We start from the raw sequence: 22,204 nt of genomic DNA, 5'->3' as shown, positions 1-22,204 counted from the left end.
AGAAAAACTGAAACATGTCTGTCATATGGATTTGGACTTCCCTTTTTAGCCTCACTTACTGCCCCCTTCCCTCGATGTTATTTTCAAATTCTAAGCATATGATGGACTAAAGTCCACCAGAGTTATTTCAAGCCTTACTTGGCATTGCTGAAGCTCAGATACATTATACAAAAGAGCCCACAGTGTGAAACACCATGGAGATATGTAATTACAGTGGAGGTTGCCAATACTCAGCACGGTTGGCTCCTAGAATGTAGCAGGTCTCTGAAACTCAAAGGGCAGTGCCTAGGGCTGGCTGGCATTTGCCCATGTATGCCAAGACAAATAAAGGCACCAGTCCCAATGAGGCTTGGATGTCCCCTGATGTTATAGGATGCCTCGAGAGCTCAGCTCCCTCTGTCCCAAACCTGGCTTCCTTTCCAGGTGGAATAACTCAGACGCAATGCTTTGTTCCTGCCAGTACTTGGCAGCGGGCTTTTCTCCTGTTAAAAATGTATTCTAAACAAAATTAGTTCATGAAAATGCCTCCAGTTGCTCACTGGCAGAGAGAAAAAAAGACATATCTGCTTGGTGGGTTGTTCTTGTTGGTGATAATGTGTTTTATTTTCTGGTTTGTGTCATATAAAGCCTGAAGCCCTTCGGGGGCTCTTAGGGGCTGGTTCCTGGCACTTGTCATCTGTCCCAGCTGCCTCATCTGCCAGCAAGTTCTCTGAAGCCCCTACCCTTCAGCCTAGACACTGCTGATCTGCTCCAACAATCCAAATGCCACAGCCAGGGAGCATTCACCCCATGGGGCTCTCAGGGGTTCGGGAAAATACTGCTCACCTGAAATACACCTGGGCCAGAGCTGAGCACTGTATGCTGGACCCTGACTGAGTCCCTTTTTCAGAAAAGATGGGACAGACATGAAGGGAGAAAGGTAGAGGAGGAGGAGAAGGGGAGAAAGAAGGAGAAAGGAAGAGGAGGAGGAAGAAAGAGGCTACAAAGGCCACTGTTTTGAAGCACTCCCCACTACCACCACTCCTGCCATCACTAGTCACTCGGCTCCACTCCAGCTGGGACCCAGAGAGTCCTCCCAGCATTGCCCTTCACGTGCATCTACGGCAGGGAGCAGGAAAGCCTTGGAGGGCACTTATAAACTGCCATTTTCCAAAGCTTTCTCTTGGTAGAGGATTCTGAATCCTTGGCTTAAACCCAGCTCTCCATTTTCAATGATTATTTTGCCTCTCTTTACATATTTATAATTGTACCTGGTTTTAATAACCTATAATTATAAATTACCAGACTCTGGGAAAGAGTAAGAAGTCTTCATATTAGAGACTTCACCAAAAAAATAAGTAACATTATAGATTACCATGGTAATCTGCAATGCCATAGCAATCAATAACAGTGTATCCATTACTATGGATATATCCTTAAGTGAGAAAAGCCAGTGACCATACATAAGAATATGTATTCTTCCCTACATATAGGGAAGAATATCTGGGAGAATAAATACCAATGTATTAGCCACTGTTAGACAACTGAGTGGGTGGATTATTTTTGGTCCTATTTGCTTGTCTGCTTTTCTATATTGAATATATGCAATTTTGTAATTAAAAATAAAAATATAAATAAAAATAAAAAGGGAAACATTGTTTGGGAAAAAAAACTCTTCAAAGGATTGTTGAATAAGCTCTGTTTTTCCTACTATGAATGCATATGTGCTAGAAGGGCTTTGGGGTCAGCCCACCTGGGTTCAAATCTTGCCTCCTAACCTTGAAGGATCCTCCTCTCTGGGCCTGATTCTTCATCTGGAAAATGAGGATAAATTAACACTTACTCTAAAGGGTGGTTTCAAAGATTCTATGAGCTATTCTTTATAAAGTATGTGTTGAATAAATGGCATTTCTTATCATTACTTGTTCTGATAAGCTTCACTTTATAGCACAGATTTAGAACCTTGCAAATTCTTTTCAAAGTATTTTTATCCCCCTGTATGCAAATCTATTGGCCCTCCCTCTAGTGTTCAGTCCAGCCAGCGCTAGCTTCTAGGGCAGCAAGCTCATTGCTAAGGCCCATGGTACTCAGTGTGTCACAGAAATGGAAAGAAGAGGGAAGAGAAAGGAAATCGATTTGGTTTCTCTTCACCTGGGCAGGTTGACCTGTGCTGAAATTAATTATTGGAAGACACAGTAATAAATGGTTTGCTTTCAGAATCAATACTGCGCAGACAGGAGAGCTTTCCTCTGGAACAGCCTTCCCTGTTTCCTTTCTAAATCGTGTCAATGCTTTTTAAGAGACAGTAGCTTTATTCTTCCCATCCATATATTATTCTCATTGTGCATGGTAAATATGTTGTCATGCTACGGAACTCAAGTGGTTACACTCTTGGTACCCTTCTTTATTTCTTTTTAAAGATTTTTATTTATTTGACACAGAGAGACAGAGATCACAAGAGAGGCAGGCAGAGAGAGAGGAGGAAGCAGGCTCCCTGCTGAGTAGAGAGCCGGATGCGGGACTCAATCCTGAGACGGTGAGATCATCCAGAGGCAGCGGCTTAACCCACTGAGTCAAAGGCAGAGGCTTAACCCACTGAGCCACCCAGGCACCCCCTTGGTACCCTTCTATGGAGGGCACTGAGTCTGAAAATTCTCTAGAGTGGAGAGTGCTCTTACTTGGTGCCCAGACTCTCTTTTCTTCCTTCTCCCTTTCCTGGGGTCCCGTGGCAGGCTTGGCTCCAGCCCAGTTTCAGAAATCAAATGGAAACACACATCTCACCAACAGACCTCCACATCAGGACCCCCTGGCAACCATCCAGCCCTGCCCAATGCCCAGTTTTGATCCTGTCCCTAAGAATCAGTCCTCCAACTTGCAGCCTAGTAGCTGGAGCCTTGCTATCTTTTGAGAGCCTTCCCACAGACAAACTGCCCATTCTCCTTGCATTTCTGAACATATTCACTCCTGGATGCCCAGTGCTGGGTACCCAGTACCTACCATCCCCAGGCAGAATGCACCATTATTCCATTTGTTTCCTTGGTTCTGATTGTTCAAATTAGATGGCCATTTCTTCCATAATGTTTAACCTGAAGATCAGGCTTCTCAGTACCCATAGCTGATCTGTCCCCTTAGCACTTGTATGGTATACCGTATGGTGCAGTATGGCATTGGCATAAAATCAAATACATGGATGCAGGGGACAGAATAGAGAGTCCAGAAATAAAGCTATACATATACGGTCAACTAGTCTATGATAAAGGAGGCAAGAGTATAGAAAAAGGAAGAAACCTAACTCTTCCCAACATGGTTAAGCAGCCCACACCAAGCTGAGTGTTGAGAGATGATAGCAGGGTACTTGATAACCCAGCCTAAAAGAGACTGAGGCTTAGAGGTATTCTGTCATCACCACCACATGGCCACCACTGCTGCCACAAAGGCCACTGCTCATCAAGCATCTCCTATGAACCAAACTCTCTATTAGGCACTTGTCATATGTTATTTCCAACAGTCACATCACTCCCCAGAGTCACTGTCCCTAGATCCAGTTTAGAGAAGGGCATTGAGGCTCAGGGAAATAAAGTGACTGGCCCAAGACCAATACACAGCAAAGAAAACCATCAGTAAACAAAAAAGCAACCTACTGTATGGCAGAAGACATTTGCAAATTACATATCCAATGAGGAGTTGATATCCAAAATATATAAAGAACTTATACAACTCAACACCAATAAACCAGATAATCCAATTTAAAAAACCAGCAGAGGACCTAAATAGACATTTTCCCAAAGAAGATATACAAATGACCAACAGACATAAGAAAAGAGACCCAACATCGCTAGGCATCAGGGAAATGCAAATTAAAACCACAATGGGATATCACTTTATCTCAGAAGGGTTAAAATAAAAAACATGAGAAATGTTGGCAAGGATATGAAGAAAAAGGAACCCTCACACACTATTGGTAGGAATGAGACCATGTAGCCACTGTGGAAAAACACTGTGGAGACTCCTCAAAAAATTAAAAGTAGAACTACCATATGATCCAGTAATTCCACTACTGGGTATTTACCCAAAGAATATGAAAACAAGAATTCAAAAAGATATTTGTACCCCTATGTTTACTGGAGCGTTTTTTCTAATAGCCAAGATATGGAAGCAACCCAAACCCAAGTGGCCATTTATAGATGAGTGTAAAAAGATGATGTGGTGTGTGTATATGTGTGTATAAAGGAATATTAATATATATTTAAAAATATGTACTAAAGGTTCTTAATGGAATATTAATATATAACATAATAATATTCATATGATGGGATATTACTCAACCATAAAAAAGAATGAAATCTTGCCATTTGCAACAACAACAACTTAGAAGTTATAGTGCTTAAGTGAGAGAAGTCATTCAGGGATACACAAATATGACTCATATGCAGAATTTAAGAAACAAAATAAATGAATAAAGAAAAAAGAGACAAAAAAATGAACTCAAATACAGAGAATAAACTGGTGGTTTCTAGAGGGGAGGTTAATGGGGGGGTATGGGTGAAATAGATAAAGGGATTAATAGAACATTTATATTGATGAGCACTGAGAAACGTATAGAATGGCTGAATTATGATATTGTATACCTGAAACTAAAAGAAGACTCTATCTTAATCATACCTGAATTAAAAAAAAATGAAAAAAAAGAAATACCTAACTCATTAATGTTATAAGGATTAAGTGAGTTAGTATAGGAAAAATAAAACAGTGTCCAGTACACAGAAAGTACTCTGTAAGTGTTATGCTACTATCATTATTGTTGTTGGTGTTAGGATCTTTTCAATAGAGAGAAGCAAAAAGTATCTATCAATGAACATGATACACTGAATCAAAAGAAGTATGACCAAATGAGCTATCTTGGACTTAGAATGAATATACTGAACATAAAATCAGTATACTGTATACTTCTTTTATCCAATTTACTTTTTGGGTATTTTCTTTTTTTCCCTTTAAAATTCTTTTGGAAAAGGCCAATATTATTCATCTCTCAAAGAAGAATTTTTGCAAGAGAAAAAGAACTTCACTACATATAAGCTAAGGAGGAAGAGGGTTAACAATACAGTATGAAGATAGCTATCCCAGCTGGAAAAATCAAGGAAACTTAGTGGAGCTGGAAATGCATATAGTAAGGATTACCATTTCCTCTTGTCAAGATTGGTTTCTTAGGACTTCAACTGAAATTATTTTTTAGGGTTTTTTTTTCTCAATTATAAAAAACAGCAGAGTCCAAAAATCTCACTCAAAATATGACTAAAAAAATGCTTCTTTCCAAGTGTCAGATCCTGGGCAGGGCCATCCAGGTTGATCCCAGCTCAGTGCAGTCTCACTAATTCTAACAGGGTGCCTCTCAGGCCCCAGGCTATATGGTTCTGGGGCTTGCATTCTTATGAATATTCATCCAATCTACTTCTCTTCCATTTACCATGAATTGGAATTGGAAGGGATCTCAGAGATAATCGGACCTGATATCCATCCCACAAAGAAATCCTCTCTGTACCATTAATTTACTTTTTCAAGTGCCAATTGCCTATTAGGCTCCCTGTGCTAGGCATTGAGATAAAAAGACTAATGAGACAAAATTCATGCTCTAAGGAAGTCACAGTCCAGCTGGGGAGTGAGGCTGGCCTAAAATTAATGATGACACTGCATGATAACTGCCATCACAGGAATATGGCTAAAATAAGTGGATGCCTAGAAAAGAGGCATTCAACCAAACTGCAGAGACCACTTCTGAGAAGAGAAGATACTTGATATGATTGTTTCAAGATGAACAGAAGCTGCCAGGGGTGGTCAGACTTAAATAAATGGGAGTGATAAAAGAGCAGACAGCACTGACACTTGAGAGCATGGGATGTTCAGATACAAATGGGGACATCAGGAGTATGGGGAGGGGGGCGGTAAAGGAAGCATATGAGGGATAAAAGATAAAGCCAGAGAGGCAGTAGCCAGGTCATAAAAAGGTTTATGATATCAATAGTTTGAACTTATGGCAGTGTGTGGAAGGATTTAAGGAGACTATGACAAGTTAGGGAAAACAGGAGGATAGTGTGACAAACCAAAGATGAGATAATGAGACTCTGATCTCAGGCAGTGGCAATAGAGATGAAAGGAAAGGGACACATAAAGAGGTAGCATCAGTACGACTTTGCAAAGGATTCAAAAGGTGTGAGAGCCAAGGAGAAGTCAAGAATGACTCCCAAGTTTCTGGCTTGAGCAAATGGGTTGTTGGTGTCCTTCCCTGGCATGGGGAATACAGGAAGAAGAACACATCTAGAAGGGGTGGAAAATGATAAAATAAATTTTGGATACACTGGATTTGAGAACCCACCAAGAAATCAAAGTAGATGTGTCCAGAGAGTTAATGGGTTTATGAACAGGTTGCTCTGGGATGAGATCAGAGATAAGACATGGACTTCAGAGCCATCAGACTAAGGGTGGCAGTTGAGGCTACGACAGAGTATAAAATCATGCCTGGGGTGTACTGTGAGAAGAGATGGTCTGAGGAAATCCTTGGGAAAAGGGAGAAGAGCCCAAGAAGGACCAGCCAGAAAGATGTAAGGAAATTAAGAGAGCATGGTGTCATGGAAGGCTGGGGGGAGAGAATTTAAAAAGGAGGAAATGGTCAACAGAGTCAAATGCCTTCCAAAGACCATTTAATTTCTGAAAAGTGTCCTTTGGATTTAGCAACAAAAAAGCCCAGTTGAAGACTTGGATAAGATTATCCTCATTTGCCCAGAGGGAACAGAAGTCCAACGCAGGGGTCAAAGCGCATCTAGGAGATGAGGAAGTAGAGGTGGCAAATACTCTTCTCTCAAACACCTGGGCTATGAAGGAAAGGAGAAGCACAGAGAAAGCAGTTTATACTACCAGAAAAGATAGCTCAAGTTTCTTTTTATTCACTTTTTTGTTTGTTCATTTTTAAAATAGGAAGACTTGAGGATTTTTATATCCTAAGGGAATAAAGGGTCACCTCTACCGGAAAAGCTCGAGTGGTAAGAAGCACACAACATCACAAAGTATTTCACTCTGATTTTGGACAGCTCATAAAAAAATCAAGTATGGGTTAGAAGTTATATCTGAATGAAGCTAAAATTGGCTTCACTATCCCTTCCACCCTTATCTCTTCTACAGGAAGCCTTCAACTATTAAGCCTATTGCCCTGCGTTCCATAAAACACTATTTACTCAAAAAGGAATATATCCAGTTACTTGAATTTCACTATCCTAGCAGTCTTCTTACAATCAAGTACAGTTTGTCAATCTCCTTTTGAATATATGTTTTCTCAAATTAGGCACAATACTACATATGTGATTTAAATAGCCAGTGGACAGAGAAATCCTTACTTCTCTGGTTTAGAGATTATACAGTTGACCATTGATCAACAAAGAGCTTGAACCAAGTGGGCCCATTTATTTGTGGGTTGTTTTTTTTTTATAAATACAGTAGAGTCCTGTACATGTATTTTCTCTTCCTTATGGTTTTCTTAACATTTTTCATTTCTCTAGTTTATTGTAAGAATATAGCACATAATACATATAAAACATAAAAATATGTGTTAATTGACTATGTTATCAGTGAGTCTTCTTGTCAACAGCAGGCTATTAGCGGTGCAGTTTTTGAGGAATCAAAAATTATATGCAGATTTTTGACTACGCAAGGGGTGGTGCCTGACTCCTGTATTATTCACGGGTGAACTGTGTTTTAATTTATATCATTGTTCAAAACCCTTTACTACTTCTCTCTGCTTTAAGAGCCAAGTCTAAGCCTTTTCATCTAAAGGTCAATGCTCTTGAGAGTTTAGACACAACCTAAACTCCTTTGAGCTTTCCTACAATGATTCGTTCTCTTTCACACAGAATCTTCGACTCTCAACAACATAGATGTTTTATTTACAGTGTCACAAAATTTACAGGAGATGCTGGGAAATTTGAAGACTGTCATCACCCCCATGTTTTCCCTTGAACCAGAAGTGAAATAATAACAGAACAGCATTTCCCACACCCTCACTGTGATAGAGCAGACCATGGTCCTCTCTAGTAGCAGTTTTTTTTCTCTCTTCTTATATCTCTATTACTTCTCCATATTGTTTACTACCCTCAGGTTTGTAGATCTCATACTGATGTGATCCCTTCTGATTATGTTCATCCTTCCTGTGAGAATGAGTCCTTTAAACAAAAAATCCTTTTCTCTCACAGTTTTCTAGTTATAAGCTCAATACCCTAAAGTCTCAGGAATGTTTATTATATTTGTATCCTGGTATTAAAATTTAAGTACATATGTAAGTATATATACATATTGTAATATGTTTTTTACATATATACACACACACACACACATATATATGCATATATGTGTGTGTGTGTGTGTATATATATATGTATAGGCAATTTTAATTGTATTTTCCTACCTAAGATGACCTAAGGGCATCTCCTTCACTAGGTGCTTCTTTCCATGTCATTTCTATGGTGCCCCATATTACTAGGATAATTTTCTCCTTCCACTTACTTCAAAGTTCACTTCCATCTTTCTAGATAGAGCAGCAAAGCTTTCTGCCAGACCTTCCCCAATCTTTACAAGAAGCACTCTTCCCTTACCAGAAGTCCATCATCCTGGCTCTGTAGGGTATACTCCAGAACACTTCTGAAAACACCATCTACATAGGCAGCCATTTGTTTTTCAATGTCTCCCCTCTTTTCCACAGTCCCTGCCATCACATGGAACAAGAGATAAGAATGTCACCAGTGCTTTTAAGTCCTTCAGTTCACTACCCAGAGCTTAAAATCATTAGGAATGCAGTATCAATTTCTTCTGAACGTGCCATTTGTTCCATAGAGGAAGCACCAGAAGTTGGGGGGGGTCAATTCATGGTCTTGATAAGAAATTTTGGTAGACTATAATATCTTAGATATTGGCTCTGATCCCCTCTCAATTTCCACATCAAGTGTATATAAAGTGACCTTCAAAACCCATAGCTGGGAGTTCTCCAGAATATATCTTATCTTTCTTCTTCCTGAGAGTGGTCCCAAAAGCCCTCCCATCAGCTCATGCAACTTTTCACTGGTGTTTGTGGAGGGAATATCCTGAATCCCCTCAAGTGGGATGAATGCCATGCAAGATCCAAAGGGTAACAAGATTGTTCTTCATTTTTTCCACTTGCCCACTTCATGATATTAATTTCTCTGTATTTTCCTGGCTTTCTTCCTCACTATTTTTTTTCATCCTGCTGAAGAAACTTTTGTCCTCTCCAAGAAGCTGGGGTGTGAAACAGCATCTGTTGAAGATTTACCACCTTTTCCTTCTGCTTGCATCTGCAGTTGCTATAATTGGTCACCATCTCAGGCATGAAAAGAAAGATGGAACTTACTCCAAAGATCACCACGCCATCCCCTAGGCAGGCGTATTTATTGGATCACCAAATGAACTAATGGTTTATCTTGGTTTCACTGGAAAGTGCTCCTTGAAAACCCTGAAAGGATAAAGATTATGCTTCCTTTCAAACCATGGGACTTTTTATAGGGTTAGAATATGTTTAATGCATGTTTCTCTTTGGATCATGATTTCCTCAAGACGGAAATTGTTATACCTCTTCCGCTTCTCAAGGTGCCCGACAAAGACTTGATGGGCTTGGGAACTGATGAGTACTGCTGTCTGTCTGAGAACAGGGGCTTTCTACTCCTATGGATTCCCTATTCTACCTACCCTTGGAGCGCTAGTAAGTTAGCTGATTATACCTTGAAGATCTTTAACAGGTAAGGTCACTGATAGGTCTACTAAATTGCTTCCCTTCCATTTTGCCTATTGTGACCCCAAGACTCAGAATTATTTTTTAAGTGTTTTCTATCCAAGTCTGAGAAAAAAGCAAGAGTCAGACAAACAACTAACCAGAGATTGTTGAATTAAGTGCTTAATTGTGCAATATTTATATATATATATAAATTTATATTTCTTTATATATATATTTATATTTCTTTAAATCTTCCTTTAAATGGTCTGTTCCTTCAAAAATGTTAAACAAAAGCTATTTAATAAACTTAGCTTTAAATGTGATTTGGTGCTTTGAGATTTTAGATAATATATATTTGAGTGCAAGTGATCACTAATTTTTTACTAAGCTAGCTTACAGAAAGTATGGCATTCCAGATAATGAGGTCATAAAGCAGACCACTCACAGAGCCCGCACAGCTGCTATCTAAACCACAGGCACTTGAGTACTTTCCTTCTGAGTAATAGCAAATATCTCAGGACAAAATAACAGTACCATAGCCCATACTCCCTCTGGGCACATGTGGACACATGTATCCCCTTACAGTCACACTATGACGGGCAGCAACTCTAGCTTATGCTTGTTTATACTCCTGATAATGACTACCATGCAACATAAATATATATAAAAATATAATAAGTGTCTTTTCAGGCATCTGGGTGGCTCAATTGGATGGGCGGCTGCCTTCAGCTCAGGTCATGATCCCGGACTCTCAGGATCCTGTCCCTCATTGGGTTCCCAGCTCCACGGGGAGTCTGCTTCTCCCTCTGACCTTCAGCCCTCTCATGCTCTCTCTCAGTGTCTCGCTCTCAACTAAATAAATAAAAATCTTTTTAAAAAAATATAAGTGTCTTTGGAAATCTGATGAACTCTATAGCCTGAGTCATGTGATGAGTTTATAGGCAACTTAAGTAAAGTGTCTACCAGGACCAGAAGGGTTTCTGCTGTGCCCAGGCCTTCTATCTGACCACAGAGAATCTCAGTAGCTTGGACTAGAAATATTTATAGAGACAGACCCCCTCGTGCACATGTGGCCCCAGACTCTCCCACCTGCCTGTCAGGAGCCTCCCCTGGCAGCAGTAAGTACCTGAGGGGGTGGGGAGGGGGAGGAGCTCCCTTCCCTTTCAGCTCTGTTTCCAGGGAGACTATTCAAAGGGTGCCATCTGCAGGATGGAGTGAGGACCATAAATACTTCGTTTCCTCCAAATGATGGGTGCATTTGTTTAAAATGTGTTCAAGAGCTATTAAACACAAAATGTAAGGTCATGGTTTACTACATTAATTCTTCCCAGATATAATTGATATTTCTACTATTGTCTTAAATGTCTTTACGTGATCTCATGTAGGGAGAGGCAGAGGCGTATTTGTTCCAGGAGTTCACACTGCCCTTCGGCATCTCCCTGTGCATTGGAGGACTTGCTCTTCCCTGTAGAAGGGCAGCATCCCAGGGGTACGACAGGTGTTACAACTCTCTTCCTGCTTTGATTCTAGACAATTTTTAACTTGAATATAGAGAACGGGTGCTCAGAATTTTCTTCTCATATTAATCAGCCTCAGGTTACGGAACCGTAAAATCATGACATTAAAAGAGATTCCTTCACTGAATCATGACCCTCTGTAGGACTGGTTATGAGTGAACCCCCAGCCTCGTACTCCTCACCATTTGTGATGTCCTTCCTGACTAGATCTCTTAACCAGCAACCCCAACCAACAAGCAACAAGAGAATCCCTGCTTGGGCTCTATAGCATTGATCTCCGACTCAAGAATTGTCTAATCCTGATTAAATCTACTCCTCCCCTCCCTCCCAAGTGGCCCTCACTTGATCGAGAACAGAAGTAAGAGAGATAGAGCATGCCCTTTCCTGCCTGGATCATCTCCTTTCTCACCACTTGAGCATGATAATCACTTTGCACAATACAAAGCAGATCTGAGGCTGCTGCCAGTCCATCTGCCTTTGCCGCAATCACGTTGGTTTTCCAATGTGGACTACCAATTTCAGGATGGTAGGCAGCTCCACTCCTTTCTCCAGAGTAGGGATGAGAAAACAAAACAGGACTTAGTACTAGACTATGAGATTCATCTCTAAAGACCGACTTACAGGGCAATATGGCAACTTCATCGCCCCTTACTTATGTGAGCCCTCTGTTGTCCATATCTGTCCCCTTTCCAGAGGGAAAACTTTGAAAAGCATGAGCCCTTTAGAAGGTAGAACTCTCTCTCCTAAGAAAGACACAATCTTCCCTGAAAGCAGGGACAGGGAGAAGTGGATTATAGCAAGACATTACTCACTGGCAGAGCCTGGGAAAAGTTGTATGTCAAATGGAATGGCCACAGCAGCGTCTCCTCTCCACACCCCCCCCACTCTTGCTCTTTTTTCTGTACTCTTCATGAGCCAACTGGCACTTTGAAATGAATTTTACACTCAGGTCCCATACTACACTAAGGAAGGGCAGCATGAAGTTAGGGTAAAAACATGACTCTGTGGTCAGACAGAGCTGAGCTTGAATCCTAGCAGAGCTACTGACAAGCCAGATGGTATGGGCATACTGAAGAATTTTCTGAGCTTTAGTGTTCATCTTCTATAAAACAAGGCTAATACTATCCACCACTCAGGACTGGTAGATAAAATATATAATGGAAACATAAGCTCTCAAAAAATGTGTCCATTCTTTCTTTAATGTGAATTTAAGTGAGAATGTCTCTGCTACTGATTGGAAAGCACTGTCCCATGTGAAAGGCGTATGAGGCCCCAGTAAGAAGGTAGGGGAGCAGTTGGGAGAAGGTAGGTTAGAGTCTGGGCGGCAGCCAGGCTTCCTGGGTTGTAACAACACACAAAACAACAGTGCCCTCAAGGGCCGATAACCAAGGTTGGCATTGCCTCTGAGGCTGTAGCAGGAAGAGGGCAAGGGGGTGCTGGCTGGCTCAGGGCTGTGGGATATCCTTTCTGAGTGAGGAAGGGCTGGGTCACAGGAAAGCCAAGGGGCAAGAACATCACAGCTGTGGGATGGCTCCATCTCAAAAGACTTCCCCAGACACCACAACCCCACTCTCAGCAGAAAGGGAGTCCATGTGGCCCTGTCCCACCCTTTGTCCCCTGACAGATAGCAGAAGTACCCGGAATGTCTGGACACTCAAATATTTTGGGTCTGTGCTATATCCAGAGGCCTATATGGCCCATGTCTATATGACATGGGTGTGATCCAGCCCATTCTGCTGAAGGTCTTTGTAGGGATGAGGCTTGGTTTTTTTGTTCTTGTGGTGGTAGCAGAATATACATAATGTAAATTGTTTTAAGCTCAGTGGCATTAAATAAATTCACACTGTTGTGCCACCACGACCAGCATCCATCTCCAGAACTCTTTATCTTATAAAGTTGAAACTCTGGATCCATTAAATAATAACTCTCTATTCCCTCCCTTGCCCCAGCCCCTAGCAACCATCATTCTACTTTCTGTCTCTGTGAATATGACTACTCTGGGTTCTTCATATAAATGGACTCCTATTAGTCCTTTCAAGACTGACTTATTTCACATAGCATAATTTCATCTGGTCACTTGGGTTACTCCCACCTTTTCGCTATTGTGAATAATGCTGCTCTGAACTTGGATATACAAGAATCTTTTCACATCCCAGCCTTTAATTTTTCCGAGGATATATGTAGAATCAGGATTGCTGAATCATATGGTAAGTCTATGTTTAATTTTTTGAGGAATTGCCATACAGTGACTCCATCACTTTACATTCCCACCAACTGTGCACAAAGATTCTATATGAGGCTTTCTTTATTGCATGGGTTGGGTCTAATCCATCTGTATTCCCAGCTTGAGGTCACTAGTGACTCAGTCTTTCTGGCACCTGCCAGGCCTCTCACATTCCAGAACACACTTGGAGCATCCTTAGAGATGTGGTTTGCTCCCACCACTCTCCTGTCCTCCAGCAGATCCCTTTGGTTCTTGGCAGGGGCTCACCTTTGGCATCCATGGCTCACCCACAGTTTTGTCTGGGGCTGGTAGCCTCCCAGCATGGGGGCTGGCACTCTGCATGACCCCCAGGATGACACCCACCGTGAGGACTGCCCACGTGGTGGGATGGGAGCTGGGCCTGGTTGCAGCTGTGGCAAATGCTAGCTCTGTCATCCTCCCTTTTGTCCCATACTGATTCCCCAACAGATGCCCCTTCCCGGCTTCATTTTTAGGTCTTAGTTCTTACTGCAACTGATCATGTCTGACAAGATAAATGGACAGAGTAGTCTTTCATCTTGACGATGAAGATGCTCAGGACCCATGGAAGAACTCCCCAAAAGAAACAAATATAAGAGATATATATTAATATATATAGAGAGAAATATAAAAGAGTTAGGATAAAATTGAGGGGCTTCAGGCTCAGAACCAAAAACCGTCTTCTATCCCTCCACCATGAAGCCAAATAGTCAAAGCCTCTCACGGCATCTTTGTGTAATTAGATAAAAATGCCCTTTTGGGATCAGGTGTACAGTTCAGCTAAAAGACAAAATATTATGCCATATTCTCTGGGCACAGTCAGCCTTGCAGAAGCAGGTGCCATTTCTTCCTCTGGATCCTGGAGGACACACAGTTCTGCAAGCAGACCTAAGGCTGATTTCCAGCTCCCACCTGCCAGTGGTGATAACCATAAGCAGTAGTTCTGGGCTATCGATGTTCCCAATGTCAGTTCCTTCTACCATCACCACCTTGGGGACAAGCCATTTATAGATCCTGCTGGCAGGAAGATTTTCTCTGAAGACCCAAAACTAAGGGTCTATCACTCACCTAGTGATCCAAGAGCAGACAAATGTCTCCTTGCATGAGGCAGGAAGGCAGCCCTGACTGGGCCCTAAACCTAACGTGCCTCAGCAAATACCAAAACCGCAGCCCTGGCCTCCCTCACCCAGCTACACACACACACACACACACACACACACACACACACACACACAGCTTCTCACCTGAGCCACCTCTTCGAAGTCATCATGCCTCTTCTGCAGGGCCCGGGCTCGATGCAGCGACTTCCCCACCCCAGTGTGTTTGCTGAGAAAGGCCTCACCGTGGTTTTCAATCCAGTCCAACACCTGTTCAGAGAAGAAGGACAGAAACAATGACTTCCCGGCAGAGGGAAAGCCATGTGACAGTAGGAGACTGCCAGCATCCTGGAGTTGCCATCCCCATCAGAAAGCAGCAGTCCAGCTGGACATGTTTGGCCCACCGTGGACCCAGGGATTTCATTACTGTCATTGGTGATGTAACACTCCTACCCTTAACTAGAGGCATCTCATCTTCGATTGCCAGGATAGTCCCTCGTTACTCTCTCAGTTTTCCCAGCCTTGATTAGTCCATTATTTTAAACAAGCTACACAGACTGTCAGTCACAGTTTAAGCCCCTCACTAACCTGCTTGGAGTTAGTGACCCACATAAAGTCAGGCACACGGGCAGAAAACGAGGCAGTGTCAGTTCAGGGAAATTCCTAGGCCCTGACAGCTTACTCATCCCTTACTTCCCCATAAAAATGCTCACAGCAATGCTCACAGGGACCCTGCCTCCTTGCACTCCTGGGACTCTCCTCCTAATCTCGAGAGGAAAGTTGGCACTAGTTAGGCCCTACCTGGCTGCTCCAGAGAGTGGTCACCAGGACAACTCTTCTTTCTGGCTTTCTTCCACCCTTCTCCAATCAGCCCCAGGCACCCAACCAAATAAATTAAGGTCTTACATCCTAAGGCCTTTAGTACCTATGGTTTCTCCTGGAAAAAAAGGGGAGACCCCATGTTTTTCTAGGTTTCAGATGGAGTGATTTGGCCTTGGACATTTCCCTTGGTATTTAGAGAAGCTGGAATAGATGTGGCTGGAGCAATAGAGGGATGAAGAAAGGGATGCTGAGAAGGTGAGAAAATATGTTGTCCTCAGGGGCACTGGACACGGGAAGTAGAAACCCCTTAGCAGAAGCCTTGAAATGGAGGGAGGACGAAAGCCTCTAATGTCTGTTTTGCATTCACGCCGATGGCCCAGCAAACATGTGCCTCCCAGAGTTGGCACTCAGTAAAGCAGGTGGCCACAATTAAACCAGTTAGAGTGTACAGCCACACACCTGCTAGAGATCCTGCCAAGACAACTGAGCCCACTCTATTCTGGCTATTCTGGACGTAACCTGAACATTTGGTTAATGATATGCTAGCCTTCTCAGGTTCTAGAAGAACTTTCTGGAAAAAAATGATGTAGATGAAACAGGCCTGTTTCATGCTTAAGGGGGGCCCCGGGTGCTCCATCAGTTGGGCACCGGCTTTCAGCTTAGGTCATGATCTCAGTGTCCTGAGAGTCTGCTTCTCGTCTCCCTCTGCCCCACCGCCCCACTCTTGCATGTGCACATTCTCTCTCTCTCAAATAAATAAATAAATTCTTAAAATAAATAAAAGGATGCTTTAGTCCATTCCTCTGTTTCTTCTACAGACTGCCCCATGGCAAGCAGATAGACCAAATAATCCCATGAAGTACAGGCATGGGAGTTCTGTCTCCAGAGAATCTAGTCTTTGGCTTCACTTTCTTTAACATTTGAAATAAATTACACCTGCAATTGCACAAAGTATGGAAGCCTTCACTCTTAGTGACACTACCACAAGGCCTACAACAAGATGGATATTAGGTCAGAGAAATGTACGCAAGAATATAAAAATGAGATTTAACAAACATCCGTTTAACGAAACTGGAATGTCAGACAATTGCCCATTAAAAAGGAGAAAAGAAAGGCTTTTTAGAAAATGACTATATAAACACTGGGTGTAGAGATTTAAATATTTTTTATAACAAATTCTGGCAATATATGTTTTTAATATTCTGGAGGCATGTCTAAGAAAAGAAATTGCAGGAGTAAATGAACTGGGATTTTACCTTTTGCAAACACTGAAAGGCAGCACTGAAAGGAAATCTAAATATCCCTTTCTTCAAAGAAAGGAGAGCCCACATCTTTCTAGAATTATGTATGGGGGAATTTCAGCAATAACAACAAAAATCAGGAGAGTGCATTTTTACTTGACTTGACACAACGTGAACCCACAATTTTCTATTGTAAAAAGGATGACGAACAACAGCACGCAAGGTCAAAAGAAATATTTCTAGTCACAAAGTTTTCCATGTCTTACATACCATCGAAAGTGCAGTTTTACAATCTTTATGCATATTTAAACTTTTGTTAATCCCATGAAGTGAAGCTTATGGATAATTTTGATAATTTTTATATATTAAACTTATGTTAATCCCATGAAGTGAAGTTTATGGATAATTTTGATAATTTTTTTTTAGGATTTTATTTATTTGACAGAGAGAGAGAGATCATAAGTAGTCAGAGAGGCAGGCAGAGGGGGAGGGGAAACAGGCTCCCCGCTGAGAAGAGAGCCCATTTCAGGGCTCCATCCCAGGACCCTGAGATCATGACCTGAGCTGAAGGCAGAGGCTCAACCCACTGAGCCACCCAGGCACCCCAATTTTGATAATTTTTATATATAAAAGAGCTGTCTTGTGGCTTTTGATGATTTCTTCAGAATTTTTGACAGATTTTCAAATTACAATTGTTTTTTTAGGTGTGAGCAATTAAGTGTGACCTGCTTGTCTGGCAATGTTTTAATGAGTTTATTTTATTTAATTTCATTTTGTATCTCTAGTTTTAATAAAATTTGTTATGCTAAAACAAATGAGTTTAAGAGGAAAGCTTTCCATCTACTGGTTCACAAACGGTTAGCTTTTATACTCCCCACGGGTAATTTCACAACTTGTAAACTTCTCTCAAAAAGCAATTTGTGTTCTATTTAAGTTCTTTTGCTTTCTTTAAAATGTCAATTCATTGTCAGTTAATGACACTTAAGTTGACTTAATTAACTCTACCTTAACCTCTTAAAAATCTATTATTCATATTTGATAGACTTTTATTAGCTTAAACATAAATTTGATTGCTCTGTGATTTTACATTGTTCCCATCTAGTCTAGCTTCTGTCATCAGAACCGAAGCTGTGGGGAACCCATGAGCAACCTCAGTGAAGATGCAGAGACAGCATGGAAATCAATTTAATAAATAAAACGGCAAATAATTTAGCATGTGAACAAAATTACTTTAATAATCCATAGAGACTAAAAAAGTACCCGAGGATAGAGAAACATAATCACTATAGGAGGTATTATTTAAAATGCTGATTTCTGACCATTTTTTAAAAAAGATCTTACTTATTTATTTGACACAGAGAGAGAGAGAGAGAGAGAGAGAGAGAGAGAAATCACAAGTAGGCAGAGAGGCAGGCAGAGAGAGAGGGGGAAGCAGGCTACCTGCTGAGCAGAAAGCCCAATGCAGGGCTCAATCCCAGGACCCTGAGATCATGACCTGAGCCGAAGGCAGAGGCTTAACCCACTGAGGCACCCAGGCGCCCCATGATTTCTGGCCGTTTTGTGTCAGACAGTTCAGTTGGAGCCAGCCTTATGTGACACACATTTAGACCCCATGCTCTCTTGACCATGATTCCATGTCCCCCAGTTCTGGGAGTACAATCTAGCTTTGCCCCAGAGAAATGTGCTTTCTGAGCTGACACCAACAGTGTCTGATAATTACATCACACACTGCAAATTAACATGCAGCACTGGAAAGCAGGCTATCCCACAGTTTCTGGTGCATCCCAGACTTGGGACATCACTGGTTGAAGACTAAATTGCATTTCTAGCCAAATCCCTGGAACCCTACTGAACTGTATGCACCCACCAAGGCACCCCACACTAGCTACCCCTGTTTAATTCTCTCATCTACAAAATTTTATTTAAAATAATCAATTATCAATTTTAGTCAAGATAGGACAGGAGGATAGTTAATAATACCTATGAATGGCTTTGAATTGGTTTTCAAGTGTTTCCAACACAGAAGGTTTTACTTTTTAGTTTGTGCCTGCGGGTTCTTCATGGAGCAAAGAAGCACATGGGGGATGTGAATGTCACCTGATTCAGACAGATACTTATTAGTCTTATTGTGCCCCAGTTCTGGGCCCCAGAACAGCCCAGGATGCAGTATTAAGCAAGGCAGGCAGGGCCTTGACTCTGGGAACCTAGTCTATGGTGGGAACAGGCACTGCACAGGAGATCATACAATTGGTCATCAGTTGCAGTGGGGAAAGGGCCAACAATCAGGGAAGGCCTCTCTGAAGAAGTGAGGATGTAGCTGAGCACTGAGTAGGACTTAAACAAGAGGAGGACTTAACCAAGCTAGGAAGGAAAAACATCAGCATGGCCTGAGTAGTGGTAAGTGGGTAAAGAGCCCAGAGAGGGCAGGAACCAGACGTGCTGAGCCCTGGTGTGCCCAGTCAGATTCCAGGGCTTGTCCTAAGGGCCACTGAAGGGCTGGTGCAAGAAGAAAGACCTGAATTTAAAAGTTACTACTTTTGCTTTGTGGAGAATCAGAGGGAGGTAAGAGTAGAGGTGGGGAAATGGGACGTTTTTGCAGAAATCCTGACAGGAGGCGATGGTGGCTCAGATGAGCCCAAAGGCAGTGTCTGTGGGTAATATTTGGGGGAGAGAACACGCCAGGTTAGGTATGGGGGCCATAGTGGGGCAGGTGGAAGGCTGACCCCCCGGGGCACAGCTTGAATAACTGTGCAGAAGGAGGATCTGGTCACTGGTGCAGAAGCAAATGAGTTATGAGGGACAGCACAGAGATAACAGATTCTTCTGTTTTCTTTCCATTTTCATACTTGTGCTCTCGTTTTGATAAATGACAGTTATGCCTGTGAACTTGAGTGGGAAGTAGCACCCAGTGATAGTTGTCAATCTGATTCCGGCAAGATGTGTCTTTAGTTTCAAAAAAGCAATTTTATATACTCGGGTTTAAAAATAAGTTATAAGGTGTTAATATAGTTGGATCCTAAAATTAACAAAATAGGGACACCAAATCCATTTAAAAAACACAAACTTAGACTTAAATGGAATTAATCTGTGCATTCTTGAAGGGGCTTTTCACTGGGACGTAGTATTTTGGGGGGGGGGAGGTCCCTTAACCTGACATGCAAAGTCTTCTGTGGCCACCTCACCCCTTCTCAACCTCACCTCCAGTGAGTCCCCGCCTCACCCGTGAACAACCCAAAAACTGCTTCTTGCTTCCTGAGTTCTGCTCTCACTACTTTCAACTTCACTTGAAATGTCCACCTTCTTCCTCCTCCCTATCTTTGCCTCCTGGTCTCCTTCCTACTCATCCTTTAAGCATCATCTCAAAATCACTAGTTCTGGAAAGACTCCTCTTTAATAACCCACCCAGGGTGGGGTGGTGTCACTCTCCTCTGATTCTGTTCCAACCACAATTACTGCCTCTAGGCTTGTCTCTCCCACTAGACTCTGACCTCCTTGTGATTCCCAGACTCACAGCACAGCATGGTTTGTTACAACTTGTTGAATGGCACTCAACTCCTGCTCATCCCCACGGCTTTGGGGTGAATGTGTCAGCTACATGTTCCCCTTCTTCCCTCTGGCGTAAAGCCTCTCTCAGTCTGCACCTGGAGTTCTCCCCTTGTGTGTCTCCACTGCCCCACTTGGCAGGTGGTTAGTCCTCAGGCTTAAGAAGGAGTGTGGGGTTTTCCCCACTGTATGCTCCCCTTCCACCAGTCCTTTTGCACCCCCACATCCCTGCCAGCATTGTTCATGCAGGAGATAGCCAACGAATGCTTACAGCCTTATACCCATGGGCGGTCAAGTACAAATGTGGTTGAGGCACTGGCCCCGCTATCTTGAGAGAAGCTGTCCCACCTCGTTCGGGAGGGGACCTCTGGCCACTACAGTAGGCAAGCAGTCTTAAAAAACAACTTATAAAGCTCTTTCTCCTTTCCCATGCCCCAACTGCTCAATCAGAAATGAGTCCTTTTCAAGAACAGTCTTTTCCAAGAGAGAAGCTCACATCCTGAGCGGATGTGGGAACAGCCATTATACATAATTCCCTAATCACCCCCTGTCTTCCTCATCTAATTGTGTTTATTCCAACGAGCACACAGTCAAGGCAGGGTACTTTTCAGGGTAGGAGACAGTCTCTTCTAGTTGCTAAGGGGAAGAGAAAAAGTCCTTTTGAAGAGAACCATTGATATTTTTTTTTTCTGAACAGTGGCCATGAATGCAACTGAGTTAATGGGAGAAAATCGGGGGCCTAGCTGCCTGCTGTCCTGGGACTCTTGATTTTTTTGGCTCTGCTAATGGGGTAGAATCTTATTGTTATAGGAAACCCACAGGGTCATTCAGACCAGTGCAGGAGGCCCCTGCACTTAGAGATATCCACCTTCGAAGTTTTAAGTTCAGATCTAAGCTCTACCTACATATACAAGTACTTTGGGCTCCTAAAGCATCAATAAATTGTGGTCCCATCACGATCAGCGTAACTTACAGACACCATCCCTGGGATCAAGAGGAACCTGGGCTCTGGTCCCAGCTCTGCCCCTAACCAGCTGTGACCTGGCTCCTCTCTGGACCTCACTGCCTCAAATGAAAATGCTAGATCAGACCATCTCCCTGTCTTCTTCAACTCAAATATTTCATTTTTTAAACATTTTTCATTTTCTTAATTTTTAAATCTATCTTTTTTGATTTTATTATGTTGTGCTAGTCCCCATACAGTACATGATTAGTTTTTGATGTAGTGTTCATTATTTTTTTATATGGAGGGAATAGCAGCTCCCTTCCTCAGAGGAAGAGATGATTATCCCAGAAGGGTTTGCTCTTTGCTCCACTCTGGGCTAGGGCTGTTGGCTCATCACCTCTGTGTTACCTCACCCTACCGCTTGGCTGCAAGTCTGAGACGCTTTTTTTATTAACCCTTTCTTGTACACTGTTTCCACCACAACCACAACCAGTCTAAGCCACCATCTTTCCTCCCTCCCTCTCTAATGAGTGGATGGTAACGCCACAGTCTTCTTCTTAGACTCGTGGCATTACCATCCACTCATTAGCTGAACCTAATTCTTTTCAAAAAAATTTTTAAAAGATTTATTTATTTGAAAGAGAGACAGCCCACGAGAGAGAGCATGAGCAGGGGGAGGGGTAGAAGGTTGAAAAGGAGAAGCAGACTTCCCACTGAGTACAGAGCCAAAGCAGGGCTGGATCCTAGGAGCCCAAGATCATGACCTGAGCCAACAGCAGACGCTTAATTGACTGAGCCACCCAGGCGCCCTAGCCAGACCTATTTCTTTAAACATAAATCAATTCACAACATTCCCTTTACTAAAAACTGTACCATTTTTTCCTACCACACTTAGAAAATCCAAATGCTCTTCACAGCTTATACGGTCTGCTTTGATATGGACCCTTTTCTTCAAACTTCTTACCCTTTTGTCCTGCTCTCTATTCAACAGCAGCTTTGGCCATTCACCCATTTTTGGGAATGCCCCCAGCTCTTTCTGGTGTCAAGGACT

The 22,204-nt window shown here is 42.4% G+C and overlaps 1 protein-coding gene across 21 annotated transcripts in view; it reads right to left on the bottom strand.

Moving 5' to 3' along the window:
* The window catches only part of KALRN (kalirin RhoGEF kinase), a 659,050-nt gene that overhangs the window by 340,049 nt on the left and 296,797 nt on the right, over nucleotides 1-22,204 (bottom strand). For all 21 annotated transcript variants that reach the window (XM_032335453.1, XM_032335509.1, XM_032335462.1 and 18 more), the window contains exon 10: nucleotides 14,749-14,871. In XM_032335453.1, the coding sequence (XP_032191344.1) occupies nucleotides 14,749-14,871 (123 nt within the window). The remainder of the gene's footprint in view (nucleotides 1-14,748; nucleotides 14,872-22,204) is intronic.

Source organism: Mustela erminea, chromosome 1 (assembly GCF_009829155.1).
Source record: "Mustela erminea isolate mMusErm1 chromosome 1, mMusErm1.Pri, whole genome shotgun sequence".
NCBI classification, from domain to species: Eukaryota; Metazoa; Chordata; class Mammalia; order Carnivora; family Mustelidae; genus Mustela; species Mustela erminea.
Note: the sequence above shows the minus strand (reverse complement) of the source record. Positions and strands in the feature narration are given on the sequence as shown.